General features: G+C 39.9%; 1 protein-coding gene across 3 annotated transcripts in view; it reads left to right on the top strand.

Moving 5' to 3' along the window:
• The window catches only part of LOC140211696 (zinc finger protein GLIS3-like), a 496,720-nt gene that overhangs the window by 462,537 nt on the left and 18,572 nt on the right, over positions 1–15,611 (top strand). For 2 of the 3 annotated variants that reach the window (XM_072281766.1, XM_072281767.1), the window contains exon 10: positions 885–1,067. In XM_072281766.1, the coding sequence (XP_072137867.1) occupies positions 885–1,067 (183 nt within the window). Of the gene's footprint in view, positions 1–884; positions 1,068–15,611 lie in introns of those variants that run through there. The other variant, XM_072281769.1, reaches the window with a different exon arrangement.

The raw sequence follows: 15,611 nt of genomic DNA, 5'->3' as shown, positions 1-15,611 counted from the left end.
TCTTGTAATAGGACTCAGCTGTAACCTTTTACAAAACAGTTTACTTCCAGCAAGTGTAACATTTAATTCATTGTAATTTTGTGCTGAACATTGAGAACAGCTGATTTTAGCCATTGTAAAGATATGTTGTCTCTGAAGTTGATCAACACTTTTCCATTCAAACATTTATACAGAGAATGTACTATTTTGAATAGTCATTGTGTAATTGCCGACAATAAAATAAATTTTGTTTTACCCCAGTGTTAAATGTTGATTCATTTCCTCCTTATTGGTGCCTAGCACAGTAAAATATGCCAGTTTTTATATATTGAAAACTAGTTCACAAATTTCACCATCTTGTCCAAACAACAGACATTCCAAATAACCATCCTTGCCACATTTACCAAATAATGGCTGAGATGTTCTCAGACTAGAGGTAAAGTTCATCTTGGCATGATTGTTAGAAGCATCTTACAAACATCCAGAATTTGGTAAATTTGTTTTATAAATGCAGCAAAATACAAAATATTATGGTTGCACAGCAGTTAGAATGCTGTCGCAAAGCTCCAGGGTCCCACGTTTGATCCTGACCTTCAGTGTACGCATTCTCTATGTGACTGTGTGAGTATCAGTGGAGATGTGCTGGTCGGTTAATCGGTTGTTGGAAATTACCCCTAGCATAAATAAGTGGCAAAATAATCAAAAGGGAGTTGATTGGCAGATGAGAAGCATTAATATGGAAGGATATGAGGAAATAAGAAGAAGGGAATGGGACTAATGTACTTGCTCAGCTGGGAGCTAGCATGGATACAAGGGGTCATATAAGCTCCTTCAGTGTGCTATTAGGTAACTAAATTCTTAAAGTGATGCCAATTTTTATAATTCCTTTCTTCTGTTCTTTATAGGTTATTATGGCCAGTTGCAAACTTTCTACCCACCCCAATACAGTGAAGCTTCTAGAACTATGCGCCAAGCCAGTCCTCACAACATGGTATCACCACTTGAAGACTGTTTGTTTCCCACAACTGTGGGACAAGCTGGATTTGATGCCTTCCACAGAGCATTGTCTGCTCACCCCAGCTTTCCAGGTGAGTTTATTTTCATTTAATTCTAGAATAGCTCACATATTTGCAACTCTCTAGCATGCTGAAGTGCAACTACACATAAAAGAAATTTACAAGTTATGATAGCTAAAAATTTCTACGATGCTGGGGACACATTGATTGAATTATTCCACAGGACATACAAGTGTGTTACGTGGAAGCAGATTCATGAATTTGGTAAGTAGGACAGAAGACACTGATTGCTAATAAGCACGTTAACTGTGCAACACATACAAAATGCTGGAGGAACACGGCAGGCTGGGCCACATCTGTGGAAAAGAGTACAGCCAATGTTTCAGCCCAAAACCCTTTGGCAGGACACTTTGGCCTGCTGAGCTTCCTCAGCATTTTGTGTGTGTTTCTCAGATTTCCAGTATCTGCAGATTTTCTCTTGTTAACGTGATTGAAGCAGGTTAACTATTTATTTACAAACAAGCAGTGAAACAATCAACCAAACATCTAAGTCAAACAAGCAACTCCTTCCCCAAGTTACAAAACAAAGACACTAAACATTCAGAATCAGAATCAGGTTTAGTATCATCAGCATATATCACGTTAACGTAACGGCAGTGCTAAAATGTAATACATGATAATATCGAAAGAAAATAAGTAAGTCAATGACAGTAAGTATATATATGTATATTAAATAGTTAAATTAAAAATAGTGCAAAAATAGAAGTAACATTAAAAAAGTGAGGTAGCGTTCATGGGTTCAATGTCCATTTAGAAATTGAATGGCAGAAGGGAAGAAGCTGTTCCTGAATCACTGAGTGTGTCCTTTCGGGCTTCTATACCTCCTTCCTAATGGTAACAATGAGAAGAGGACATGGCCTTGGTGATGGGAGTTCCTAATGAAGGATGCTGCCCTTTTCGGGAATCCAAGTGCCTTGATGGAACTGGCAGAATTTACAACTTTCTGCTGCTTTTTCTGATCCTTTACAGTGGCCCCAGCATACCACACAGGGATGCAACTAGTTACAATGCTTTTTGGTAAGGGAGGATGTAATCTCAGTGCTTCAAAATGGCACCCTTGGCAAATCATTCAGTGACTGTATATGGGTAGAACTTGGATTACAGACACTGCCCCCACCCATAGTCTATAAGAACCTGAGAGTAGATGTGTAGAGAAATTACTCAGAGCTGTAAGAATAACAAGGTTGTATTAGTGGAAGATTTTAGTTTCACTGGTATTAAGTGGGCCACCCAGAATGTTAAGGTCTTGTACCCGTGGAATTTGTGAACTGTGTCCAGAAATCTTTCTGGAGTCAATATGTAGAAGGACTGCTTGGGAGGGTGCAATACTGTGGGTCTGGACAAGAAAAAGAAGGAAGCTTACATTGGGTTTAAGAGGTCAGGGACCAGTGAATCCCTTGATGACTATAAAAAGATTAAGGTACACTTAAGATGGAAATCAGGAAAGCAAAGAGAAAGTGGGATGAATCTTGCAGGTAAGATTAAGGGAAATCCCAGGAGGTTCTAAGTGGATACTGAAAGTAAAAAGAGTGGCTAGGGAGAGAGTAGGTCCTCTTAGGGAACAGTGGGACTTCCTATGTCTTGATTCACAGGACATGAGTGGGATAAATACTTCTCTTTCATGTGTTCAACAAGTATTGCACTGCAGAGCATGCTTGCTCAAGAGATAAGGAAACAAGTGGAGATGTTTAGGAGAATATTCATAAAGCATCCCCTCCTCGCTGACAATCAACACAGGAACACTTAAGTGAAGCATGCTTAGCCCACTGCTCTACTCTCTCTACACTCATGACTGAGTGGCTCAAACGCTATCTATAAATCTGCCAATGACACAACTGTTGTTGGCAGAATTTCAGATGGTGACGAGAAGATGGGCGTATAGGAGTAAGATAGGTTGAATGGTGTCACAACAACCTTGCAGTCAACTTCAGTAAGGCCAAGGAATTAATTGTGGACTTCAGGAAGAAGTTGGGAGAACACACACCAGTGTTCATCAGGGGGTGAGCAATGGAAAGGATGAGCAGCTTTAAGTTCCTGGGTGCAAACATTGATGTAATTACAAAGAGGGCATGCCAGTGGCTATATTCTATTAAAAGTTCAAGGAGATTTGGTATGTCACCAAAGACTCCACAATCTATCTGTCAGCATTCTACAGGAGTATCATGGAGAGCATTCTGACTGTTTGCATTGCTGTTTGGTATGCAGATGCCAATGCACAGGATCTAAAAAAACTACAGAGAATCAGCCTCTCATGGGCACTAGCCATACCACCATTGAGGAGAACTTTAAAATGTAATGCCTCAAAAAGGTACTTTCCATCATTAATGACTGTCACCATCCAGGATGTGTCTTCTTCTCATCAGGGAGAAGCCTAAAGACACGCACTCAACATTTTAGAAATAGCTTCTTCCCCTCTGCCATCAGGTTTTTGAATGGTCCATGAATCCATTAAGATGACCTCATTATTTTGCTCTCTATAGGCACTACTTACTTTCTGGAAGTTCCTTATTTTAACTCAGTGAAACTTCTTTATATTGCACTGTACTGTTGCCGCAAAACAACAATTTTCACAACATATGTGGCCATCACTGAATCGTGGCTGAAGAATGGTTGTAGTTGGGAGCTGAATGTCCGAGGTTACATGTTATATTGGAAGGATGGGAAGGTAGGCAGAGGGGCTGGTGTGGCTCTACTGATAAAGAATGGCATCAAATCAGTAGAAAGATATGACATACAATCGGAAGGTGTTGAATCCTTGTGGGCTGAGTTAAGAAACTGCAAGAGTAAAAGGACGTTGATGGCAAAACTGGGCTGAGAAGTGGCGGATGAAGTTTAACCCAGATAATTGTGAGGTAGTTCATTTTGGTAGGTCAAATATGATGACGGAATATAGTATTAATGGTAAGACTCTTGGCAGTGTGGAGGGTCAGAGGGATCTTGGAGTCCGAGTCCATAGGACACTCAAGGCTGCTGCACGAGTTGACTCTGTGGTTAAGAAAGCATACGGTGCATTGGCCTTCATCAATCATGGGACTGAGATTAGGAGCTGAGAGGTAATGTTGCAGCTATGAAGGACTCCAGTCAGACACAACTTGGAGTACTGTGCTCAGTTCTGGTCGCCTCACTATAGAAAGGATGTGGAAACCATAGGAATGGTGCAGAGGAGATTTACAAGGATGTTGCCTGGATTGGGGAGCATGCCTTATGAGAATAGGTTGAGTGAACTTGCCCTTTTTTCCTTGGAACGACGGAGGATGAGAGGTGACTTGATAGAGGTGTATAAGATGATGAGAGGCATTGATCATGTGGACAGTCAGAGGCTTTTTCCCAGGGCTGAAATGGCTAGCATGAGAGGGCACGTTTTAAGGTGCTTGGAAGTAGGTACAGAGATAGCAGGGGTAAGTTTTTTAAACAGAGAGTGGTGAGTGCGTGGAATGGGCTGCCGGCGACAGTGGTGGAGGCAGATACAATAGGGTATTTTAAGAGACTCCTGGACAGGTATATGGAGCTCAGAAAACTAGAGGGCTATGGATAACCTTAGGTAATTTCTCAGGTAAGGACATGTTCGGCACAGCTTTGTGGACCAAAAGGCCTGTATTGTGCTGTAGGTTTTTCTATATCTAAAGTAAATTGGAAAAAGCTGCTGGCAGGGATGTCAGCAAAGCAGCAATGACATTGGTTTCTTGGAAAAATTAGGAAGGTGCAGGACATGTGTATTCCAAAAATGAGGAAATACTCAAATGGTAAAATACTACAACCATGGCTGACAAGGGAAGTCAAAGCTATTGCAAAAGCAAAAGCAAGGCCATACAACAAAGCATAAATTAGTGGGAAGATAGAGGATTGGGAAGTTTTTATAAACCTGCAGAGCAACTAAAAAAATCATTAGCAGGAAATAGATGAAATATGAAAGCAAGCTAGCAAATAATATCAAAGTATATAGTAAAAGTTTTTTCAAGTATGTTAAAAATAAAGGTGAAATGAGAGGGGACATAGGACCACTAGAAAATGAGGCAGGAAAAATAATAATGGGGGGCAAGGAGATGGCTGATGAACTAAATGAGTATTTTGCGTCAGTCTTCACTGTGGAAGACACTAGCAGTATGCCTGGTATTGTAGTGTGTGAAGGAAGAGAAGTGGGTGCAGTTACTATTACAAGGGAGAAGGTGCTCAAAAAGCTGAAAGATCTAAAGGCACATAAGTCACCCGGACCAGATGAACTGCACCCTAGGGTTCTGAAAGAGGTAGCATTAGAGATTGTGGTAGCATTAGAAATGATCTTTCAAAGATCATTGTACTCTGGCATGGTGCCAGAGGATTGGAAAATTGCAAATGTCACTCCATTCTTTAAGAAAGGAGGAAGGCAGCAGAAAGGAAATTATGGACTAATTAGCCTGACCTCAGTGGTTGGGAAGATGTTAGAGTCAATTGTTAAAGATGAGGTGATGGAGTCCTTGGTGACACAGGACTAGATAGTACAAAGTCAGCATGGTTTCCTTTAGGGAAAATCCTGCCTGATGAACCTGTTGGAATTCCTTGAGGAGATTTCAAGTAGGATAGATAAAGGGGATGCATTGGATGTTGTATAAGATCCAAAAATCTGAGATGCAGAGGGACTTGGGAGTCCTTGTGCAGAACACCCTGAAGGCTAACTTGCAGGTTGAGTCGGTGGTGAGGAAGGCAAATGCCATGTTAGCATTCATTTCAAGTGGTCTAGAATACAAGAGCAAGGTTGTGATACCGACACTTTATAAAGCACTGGTGAGGCCTCATCTGAGTATTGTGAACAGTTTTGGGCCCCTTATCTTAGAAAAGATATACTGGTATTGGAGAGGATCCAGAGGAGGTTCACAAGGATGATTCCAGGAATGAAAGAGTTATCATACAAGGAACGTTTGATGGTTCTGGGTCAATACTCACTGGAATTCAGAAGGATGAAGAGGGATCTCAGTGAAACCTACTGAATGTTGAAAGGCCTAAACAGAGTATATGTGGAAAGGATGTTTCCCATGATGGGAGAGTGTAGGATAAGAGGGTACAGCCTCAGGATAGAGGGGCACCCTTTCAAAACAGAGATGTGGAGCCAAAGGGTGGTGAATTTGTGGAATTTGTTGCCACATGCTGCTATGGAGGCCAGGTCATTGGTTGTATTTAAGGTTAGGTCATTCTGTTGCTTAAAAGGGTAGCAAGTAGAAGCCAGTGAACTACAGGACAGTTAGCCTGACATCAATGGTGAAGAAGTTACTAGAGGGAATTCTGAGGGACAAGATCTACCAGAATTTGAATGGATATCATCTGATAAGGAGGAGTCAGCATTGCATTGTGCACAGGAAGTCATGTCTGACAAATCTTTTAGAGTTGTTTGAAGTGATAACAAAAATAGTAAGGGAGGATATGACAGAGGATTTTGTCTATTTGGACTTCAGCAAGGCCAAATAGTAGGTTGATATGGAAAGTTAAGTTCCATGGAGTACAAGGAGAGCTTGTTAGGTGGGTTCCAAATTGGCTCAAGAAAGAGGAGGAAACAGAGGGTGGTGGTTAAAGGCTGTTTCTCAGAATGGGGACCAGTGACTAGTGGTAATGCTACAGGGATTGGTATGGGAACACTTGTTACTTATATAAATGACTTGGATGTGAATGCACCAGGCTTGATCAGCAAGCTTGCAAATAACATGAAATTGGGAGGTGCTGCTGATATTGAGGAAGACTGGAGTTCAATTCCAGTGTCATCTCTAAGCTGTTTGTACGTCCTCCCTGTGAACATGTAGGTTTCCTCCGGGTGCCCCAGTTTCTTCCCACATTCCAAAGATGTACTTGTTAGTAGGTTAATTGTTTATCGTAAATCATCCTGTGGTTTGGATTAAGGTTAAAAAGTTGGGTTTCTGGACAATACTGCTCGTTGGACCAGAAGGGCCTGTTCTGTCCCGTATCTCTAAATAAATAAATATAAGAAGTTTATTGTAGATTACAAGGAGATCTTGATTAGCTATGAAATTGGGCTGTGGAATAGCAGATGTATTTCAATACCGTTAAGTGTGAGCTGATGCATTTTGGAAAGTCAAATCAGAGTAGGATTTATACTATGAATGGCATTAGCACTAAGGTACTAGGGTGTATATTGCAACAAAGGCAAGTACGGGTGCATAGTTAATTGAAAGCAGCATCATATCTAGACAGGGTGGTGGAAAAGGAGTATAGTACACTGGCTTCCATCAGTATTGGAGTTGGCACATAAAGCTGCAGTTCTATAAGTCATTTGTAGGGTTGCACTTGGAGTACTGTGTACAGATCTGGTCCCTGGTTATAGAAAAGATATAGTTAAACTGGAAAGAGTGCAGAAAAAAAAAGGATTTTAGTAAGATTAGAGGCCCTGATTTATAGAGAGAGGTTGGCCAGGCTAAGTCTTTAATCCTTGAAATGTAGGAGAATGAGGGATGATCTTACAGAAGTGTTTAAAGTTATGAGAGGCATAGATAAAGTGGACTGTAACAGTATTTTCCTAGGATAGGGGAGTCCAACACAAGGGTGCAGTGATTTATAGTGAAAGGGGAAAAGATGTAAAAGGGACCCAGAGGTAACTTTTTCATGTAGGGGGTGCTGAGTAGATGGAATGAGCTGCCTGAGGAAGTGGGTGAGGTAGGTTCAATAGCATCATGTAAGCAGCACTTGGATAAGTACATGGAGGGGAGGGACTTGGATGGATTTGGGCAAACCACAGGAAATTTGGACTATCTAACTAGACAGCCTGGTCAACATGGCCTCATTAGCCAAAGAGACAGCATCTGCACACTATTGCTCCATAATTCTCTAACAGCAGGAAAAAGTCCTGCCCCTAATAATTTTTTCAATTACTTGTAAAACTCAGTTGGAAGAGAGTAGTTTGGGGCAGCTGGGCTACACTGCAATACTTGAGGAGGTTTTTTTTATGCTTTATTGAAGTTAGGACTTCTTTAATTAACTGAAACAGTTCATGCAGAAGGACAACAGCCAAAAGCATTTTGCCTGGAGGATTCTAGAAACAAAGTTCCTAACTCCTTCTGCCCAAGGAACAATGTATCCAGGGGCTGGTATTCAAAGACAGCGATAACAGGGTTCTGCCAACTTCTACAGGAAGAGCTCCAGTTACACAGCTGTGTCTGTTTTTCCCTCCCTGCAGAAACGAAGGCCACTATCACCCTGAACTTGTTTATCTCTAGGTCATTCCAAGAGACAGCTGATACGTATCACACCTCACAGTTTGGGGATTGCCACTGCATGAGAGTTCCTCTGCTCAAGGACTGGAGAATTTACTTCCTCTTCCTTGAACATCGGAAAACACTGGCATTTGAATTGCCCAAACTGTGGACTTCCAAAAGGTTGTGGAAGCGATAGAACATAGGCTTGTGGTGCTATTGACTATCAAAAAGACAGTCATTCCCTGAATATACAAATGAAACACTAACACTAGCAAAATAGTATAATGGTCAACTCCATGCACCCGGAAAGCTCACATACTCAGTCATCTGGAAGCAATCACTTGCTCATCACATTCCAACTCTGGTGACAGACAAATAGTTCACTTAACACTGCATGTACTGGAGAATCAAACTATATTCACAAAGACAACCATGTGGAGAATGCATCAGGATCCTTAAAATGAGATTCCTCTGACTGAACCTGTTAGCAGGCATTCTGCATGAAACTCCAGAGACCCTCTTGGTCCACTTGTCTCTCCCAGTATTGCTGCTGGGGAACTGCAGCACAGCCTCTGCCTGCGACACAGCGGCAGCAGCAAGAAGGAGGAGGAGGAAGTGGAAGAAGGGACAGTAAAGTGGAAGGAACTTCACTTCATGTGGCATCAGGTTGCACCTTATGAGGTGCAGGTAGGAATTCTACTCCACTTGATAAAGGCTCAATAAGAATAAAAAGCCCTCCTACCATTTGGACATAGAATGATAAGTGGCAAGCTATTAGCACATTACTGCTTAGAGATCCTCTCAATCTATCACATTTTTTTATTGAAATGGTATAATATTCCATATCAGCAGTATCCTGGAGTCACTATTGCCTGGAAACTAACCAGGACCACTTAGGTTCAATAACTGCAGGAACAGATCAGTCATCACATAAGTGCTGCAACAGAGTTTCTATTATTCACAAAAGTTCAAGTCAAGTTTGTGAAAGAAAATTCTATCCAACTCCAAAGACAAGCTTTAACTTACTCCAGAGAAAGCAATCAATTACTTGCCACTCTTGCGAAGTACCCTAAGCTTTTACTGAAGTCCAAGACTGAGACAACCCCTGCACAATATAACCATGTGCCAGCATGAAAGCAATTCATTCAAACTTCCTGCCAATCACAAGAAAATGTCTTGGCCTGTAACTCTATTAAAGTTGAGGTAGCTATTGTTTGGTTATTATTAATATGCAGGCAAGGTGCCCTCCAAGACACATGGCATCTTCACATGAAAATATATTTTCCCTTTCTTACATGCTTGCTCATTGACAACATTAGAGTTGTTGGATTTCATGAATACTAGGGTGTATCAAGCTGCAGAGGCCAAGTTATTGACTATATTTAAAACAGAGATTGATAGGTTCTCAGTTAATAACGGTGTCAAAGGTTACAGGAAGAAGGCAGGAGGATGTGGTTGAGAGAGAATAATAAATCGGCCATGATCAACTAGTGAAGCAGACTCAATAATCAAATGGCTTAATTTTGCTCATCTGTCTTATGCTCTACAAAAGCAGCTCTTTACGGTTCTCAGTGGCGATAATAATAAACAAAGATTAATAAAAACCTATCAGATGTGAGTGAGAATGAATAAAGAACTCTGATCATCATTTAAGCACACTTCCCTTCTCTCTGATATTTACTGCCTCAACGTCCCCTTCAATACAAATCATTAAAATCATAACACAAAAATCAACATGCCAAACATATATACACAGCCAATCAAGATCTAAACCATATAAATATTGCCTAATCCCACATCTCCTTATTTTCTACCCTACCAATTTAACACCATTGTAGCTAACAATGTAAATGGGCAGTTACTTGCACCCAAAGAAGTTGCAGATGAAATATAGCCACGTTGTGAGCTTTCATTGGCAGTCGTTAGATCACACCTCCTCAGCATGAGCTGCAGTAATCTGGACTGACAAGCTGAGGCGTGCTGGCATAGGGCTGGTCAAGACCACCATCTTGGAAGCAACTGGCTCCAACTTCCACGGAGAGCCAGGAACAAAATTACAGCTGAATACCCACCTCCATAGCACAGTACATTTGCAAATTTGGATGTCAATTCTAGCATATCTCGCAATCCATATTTTATTTAAATTTCTAACAGTTCCTTTCTGTAAATTTTGCATTTGGGGTGGAAATTTAAGAGAATAGGTATACCTGATACATGCAAGATAAGAAGTGTCCTTTGAAACTCAAGGTTGTGCCATTGTATGAGTAGATCTTATTATATTGGGGTCCATCTATGCCAGTATTTAAGCAGTATCACTGAACCCAAACTTGTGGCTAAAGCAATTTCCCAATGCAAAATATTGGCATGGCAATGAGTCATTATGTGCAGAATCATTTCCAGTTCATTCGTAGAGTTACAATGCATTTAGCCAATTCATATTCTATGCACTTCCAGGCAAAACGTAGAAACATAGAACATAGAAAACCTACAGCACAATACAGGCCCTTCACCCCACAAAGCTGTGCCTTACCTTAGAAATTACCTAGGGTAACCCACAGCCATCTATTTTTCTGAGCTCCATGCACCTGTCCAGGAGTCTCTTAAAAGACCCTATCGTATCCACCTCCACCACCGTCACCAGCAGCCCATTCCACGCACTCACCACTCTCTGCGTAAAAAACTTACCCCTGACATCTCCTCTGTACCTAAGTATATGAAACATAAATAAGAAACACTGTATTACCACTCAACTCCTACTTTATGCTCATCTCCTATAGAGCTGCAAAAGCCGAAATATAAAGACAGAATACTTTGGTGATCCAGTCTGTTCTGTAGGAAATATAATTAATTAATTAATTTGTATGTTGTTACAGGTTCAGTCTGCTGTATAATTAAATGGAACAGGGAAGAAAAGTTTGTCAAGCATTTTATTTATGAACTAGATAAAAATTTGATGAAGCAGAACCTTGAATCAAGCAGATCATTACTTGGCAAACTAGTAATACATTTGTCAGAATTCAATTGTACCAGAACAAAATTTGAATTTGGACATTGGCCAATAAAACTTCTTCAATTATTACATCCAGTCTTATTCATAAACCAAAGCTAACACATACTTGTTTTTATTTTTTAAAGATGATAATTATGCAGTGCTTCAGTCACAAAGGTTATAGATAGGCTATTTTCATATTATAAATTTAAAGGTTAAGCTTAAAACAGATATGGTAAATCTTGCAAATCACCCTAAAAGAGAGAAACCAGAACAACATATTTTAAGTTTATCTATTTGGTTGAAGACTGGCCATATTTAGATGTCATGAACTGTCTCAGAAACTCAATATGAATGAGCATTTCGAATGTGCAAAATCTACACCAGGACCTTAAAAGTTTACGGTAGTGAAATCCTGGTATGTCTTAAAGGTAAAAATAGTTGTCTTGGATTAATCATTTTAGTATCTTGTTGGAAACTTTTAAAAAAGCAATTAGCCCTCACCTTTCCAGAACATGGAGTTAGAAAGGATATGTGCTTAGAAAGTGAGGTGCCCCAATGTTAGTGCATTATTTAGACCGTGGTCCTCATTGTGCCCATGCAGAAATTGCTATGGAACATCGGTGAAAGGTTTTCCTTCTTGAGCTCCACAGAATGACCACGTGAGGACGGTCAAGTACTTAGAAATTTAAACTAGTGTTTCTGACATCTTACAAAATTTTGCATCAATTACAGTAATATTTTCTTTTGTGAGATATATTTTGCATTACTAGTTTGGGTGAAAATTGTGACAGCGAACTTTTGACTTACTTGAGAGATGAAAATAACTTGTATTGCATTCATTTTAGTTACCTCGTGCTGCAGCTGAAACCCTTTAAAATGTAGAAAATCATGACAAAACATTATCTGGGACAGGTTATTAAATAAATTAAATCACATTTGTTTGTATGGAAAAGTAGTGACTTCACAGTTTTGTAAAATTATAGAATATTGAAAAAAGTTAATAAATGAATGTCCTCTTCACTGCTATTGAAAGATATTACTAATGATTAATACTTTGAAGAATATAGATGCATGCCTGATGGGATGTTCCTGCCAGGAGTTTCCCATCTGGTGAATTTCTGATGGCAGTGGTGGTGGAAGCAGATACAATAGGGTCTTTTAAGAGCCTGCTAGACAAGTACGTGGAGCTTAGAAAAATAGAGGGCTATGTGCTAGGGAAATTCTAGGCAGTTTCTAGAGTAAGTTACATGGGGGCACAACATTGGGGGCCAAAGAGGCTGTAATGTGCTGCAAAATTTCTATGTTTGTCAGATGAAGATTGCAGGTATCTTTAAAAATTTATTTAGAGATTGAACACGATAACAGGCCCCTCCAGCCCAAAGAGCCTGCACTGCCCCATTATACCCATGTGACCGTCTTTAGAAAGTGAGTGGAAACCAGAACACCCAGAGGAAACCTGTGCTCCTGTATCGGAGAGAACATACAAACCCCTTGCAAACAATGGCAGAATTGAACCTGTGTTGTTGTCACTGTAATAGTGTTAAGCTAACTGCTATACGAACTGTGCAGCCCCATGTAGAAGTAATCATATTATTTCTAGTACATCCTCTATGCCATTCTCTATTAATGAAACTGCTAGCAACTAGTTACTGTGTAACATGACAGAGATTCCAGAACATATTCTCCATTTTTGAAAAGTATATGGATTTCAATCCCTCTAGCAATGAAGTCCAACATTTCATTTGCTTTCATGATAACCTGATGCACCTGCAAACCAACCTTTTGCACTCCCAAGCCCCTCTGCACATCAGCATGCAGCAATCTTTTACCATTTAAATAATAATCTGATCTTCTATTTTTCCTTCCAAAGTGCATAATCTCACATACACCAATGTTGTACTCCATCTGCCAGACCTTTGCCCATCTATACCTCTCTATCTCTCTGCAGCCTCTCAGAATAATAACAGATGTACAGATATTTTTCAAGCTGTAACAAAGTTTCTAACAATCATACACATTGAAATAGCTTAATATCAATTGCCCTTGCATTACTTGACACATCTACCATCTTCATTCGCTCTCTTACACTTTTTCAGCCATATTCTATAAACTTATTTGGATCTTTTCCTGTCCTTCACTTTGGACTCATTTCTGGAAGCACACCATGGATTCTGTAATACTACTTTGTGGAAAGATAGTAACAGACATCCCACCTCCCCCGGAAGTTCTGGGAGTCTCCTGCATATTGATAGTGGCTCCCTGATGCCTGCAAATTATATACAATATCCCGGAAATCGATTTTTTTGAGAGTGAGCAAGAAAGAGAGCGCAAGAGTGAGAGTGCAAGAGCACGCCATGGCAGAGTGTTCCAAAAAAAGAAAATATAAAACATACGTCACCCCAGACTACACTAAAGTGTACCCCTGCCTAATAGGGGTCAAAAATAATGACAGTGTTGCTCACTGCACTGTTTGCAACAGTGACTTTTCTATTACCCATGGTGGGTTAATACTGTAAAAGACATGTTGAGGTAAGTTTAACAGGTGTCATTCGTTCATTAGCATAGCTAACGTTATTTAAACAAGCTGGCTAGCTGCTAAGGAGCTACTCTATTGCAGACATCCCACCTCTCCTGGAAGTTCCGGGAGTCTCCAGCAAATTGGTGGTGCTACCTCTCTGAAATGATTTTTTGCAGGGTGGGATGTCTGTAGTAAGTGCCTTCTAACGAGCTCTGTCTAGCATTATTTCAGAATGTCTCAAAGGGTCACTGAAATCCCTTTGACATATAGCCACTGCTGAAAAAGTAAGTGTATGTGCCAATACCACACAGGTAACAATGAAATAAATGGCCAGGTAACTTATTTTGGTAAATTAATTTGAGGATTTCCTCTGCTCCTCTATTGTTCGATAAATAAATGTCCACTTTGCCAGTGGTGCCAAAATTCTCATAAATTAAAATATAAGAGTAAATGAACTTTTATATTAAGCCGAGAGGGTAATTGAGCTCTTAGTTTTGGTGCATGGATCATACTTTTAATATTGCAGAAATTCCCCTTCCTCAGGACTACACTGGAGAGTCAGCCCAAATTTTAAGTGTGCTCCTAAGGCAGGATTTACTGTAAATCTAAAACTTCTGATTCTAGGACGATAGTCTATTACGGAGCTTCTAGCAAGGCTATAGACAAGTGTATGGCATGGGTACAATGTGTTTCAGTTGTCATGTTTATGATTTGTGTCTGGAATTTAAATGCAATCTTCCTGACATTTAATAATCCACATATTCCTGGGAGAATCATGGACATTGGCACAATGTGATTCAATATGTTGTAGTTCCACAAATTAATCTCTTAAGAAGAATTATGTTCCTTACATAATACCTTCATGCTTTTGGGGGGCAAAAATAGTCATTGAGTTCCTTTACCCATTGCAAATGTCCACTATTAATTATTCTCCTCATTTAACATTGGCCTTGCAAGTGTAATGAAACAAATAGTTGACTCTGTGCCAAAGGATACATTAGAGCAAATTACAGGGAGGCTAATCATACTGAAGAGTTTGAAGAGGCTCTTTAGGGAAGAGAGATATAGAGAGACAAAAGCAGCAATGAAATAGATGACTAGATAATTTGTTTTTGTAGGTTAATTTGAGCAATACATTTTGGCAAGTGAATTGGCTCTGCTCTTCTTGAAGAAGCTCCTTAGGGAAAAGGATTATGAAGTCACAGAAGTAACAATGAAATAAATTCATGCTGAAAACGATATGCTGAAGTTTGTTTACTGTCATTCCCATAAGCATTGATTGTTGCCTTTATGGCTTTGAGTTACACTGTTGCAATGGGCCACAGAATTCAAACAAGCCCCTGAGGTTGCTGATGCCCTACCCTCTGGAGAATGAATCAGCTCCTTTCTCTCACAATATCAACAACACAACACTACAACACACAGCACTTTGTCAATGCCCTCATTTTGGTGCTCTTCAGTCCAGAGTGCTACCACCCACAATGAGATGGTGTAATAACCTGAAGTCAGGCTATTGAAGCCCAAAACTACTCATGACTTTCCTTAACAGCCCAATATAACTTCCTTTCAAGCTCTGTATATTTAAAATACAGATTAACACCCAATAATATACCTGAAACAGCAAAACGTTCTAACTTGACACCTATATTTAGGACTATTGAATATCACAAGATCCAACTCCAGGCTTTTCTGAATGATAGGACAACATGCTAGATGTCTGATTTTAATAACAATAGAAATGTTATCATCCACATTCAAAAAGGTGAAAGTAACAAAAATAGTTGAAACCAATGATAAATGAAATCACTAGAAGCCCCTACTGTGTACACAACTCCTCTCTTTCTATGTATTTCTGTGGTGTTAAATGTCAT

This window comes from Mobula birostris, chromosome 17, assembly GCF_030028105.1.
Source record: "Mobula birostris isolate sMobBir1 chromosome 17, sMobBir1.hap1, whole genome shotgun sequence".
In the NCBI taxonomy this organism is placed as follows: domain Eukaryota; kingdom Metazoa; phylum Chordata; class Chondrichthyes; order Myliobatiformes; family Myliobatidae; genus Mobula; species Mobula birostris.
Note: the sequence above shows the minus strand (reverse complement) of the source record. Positions and strands in the feature narration are given on the sequence as shown.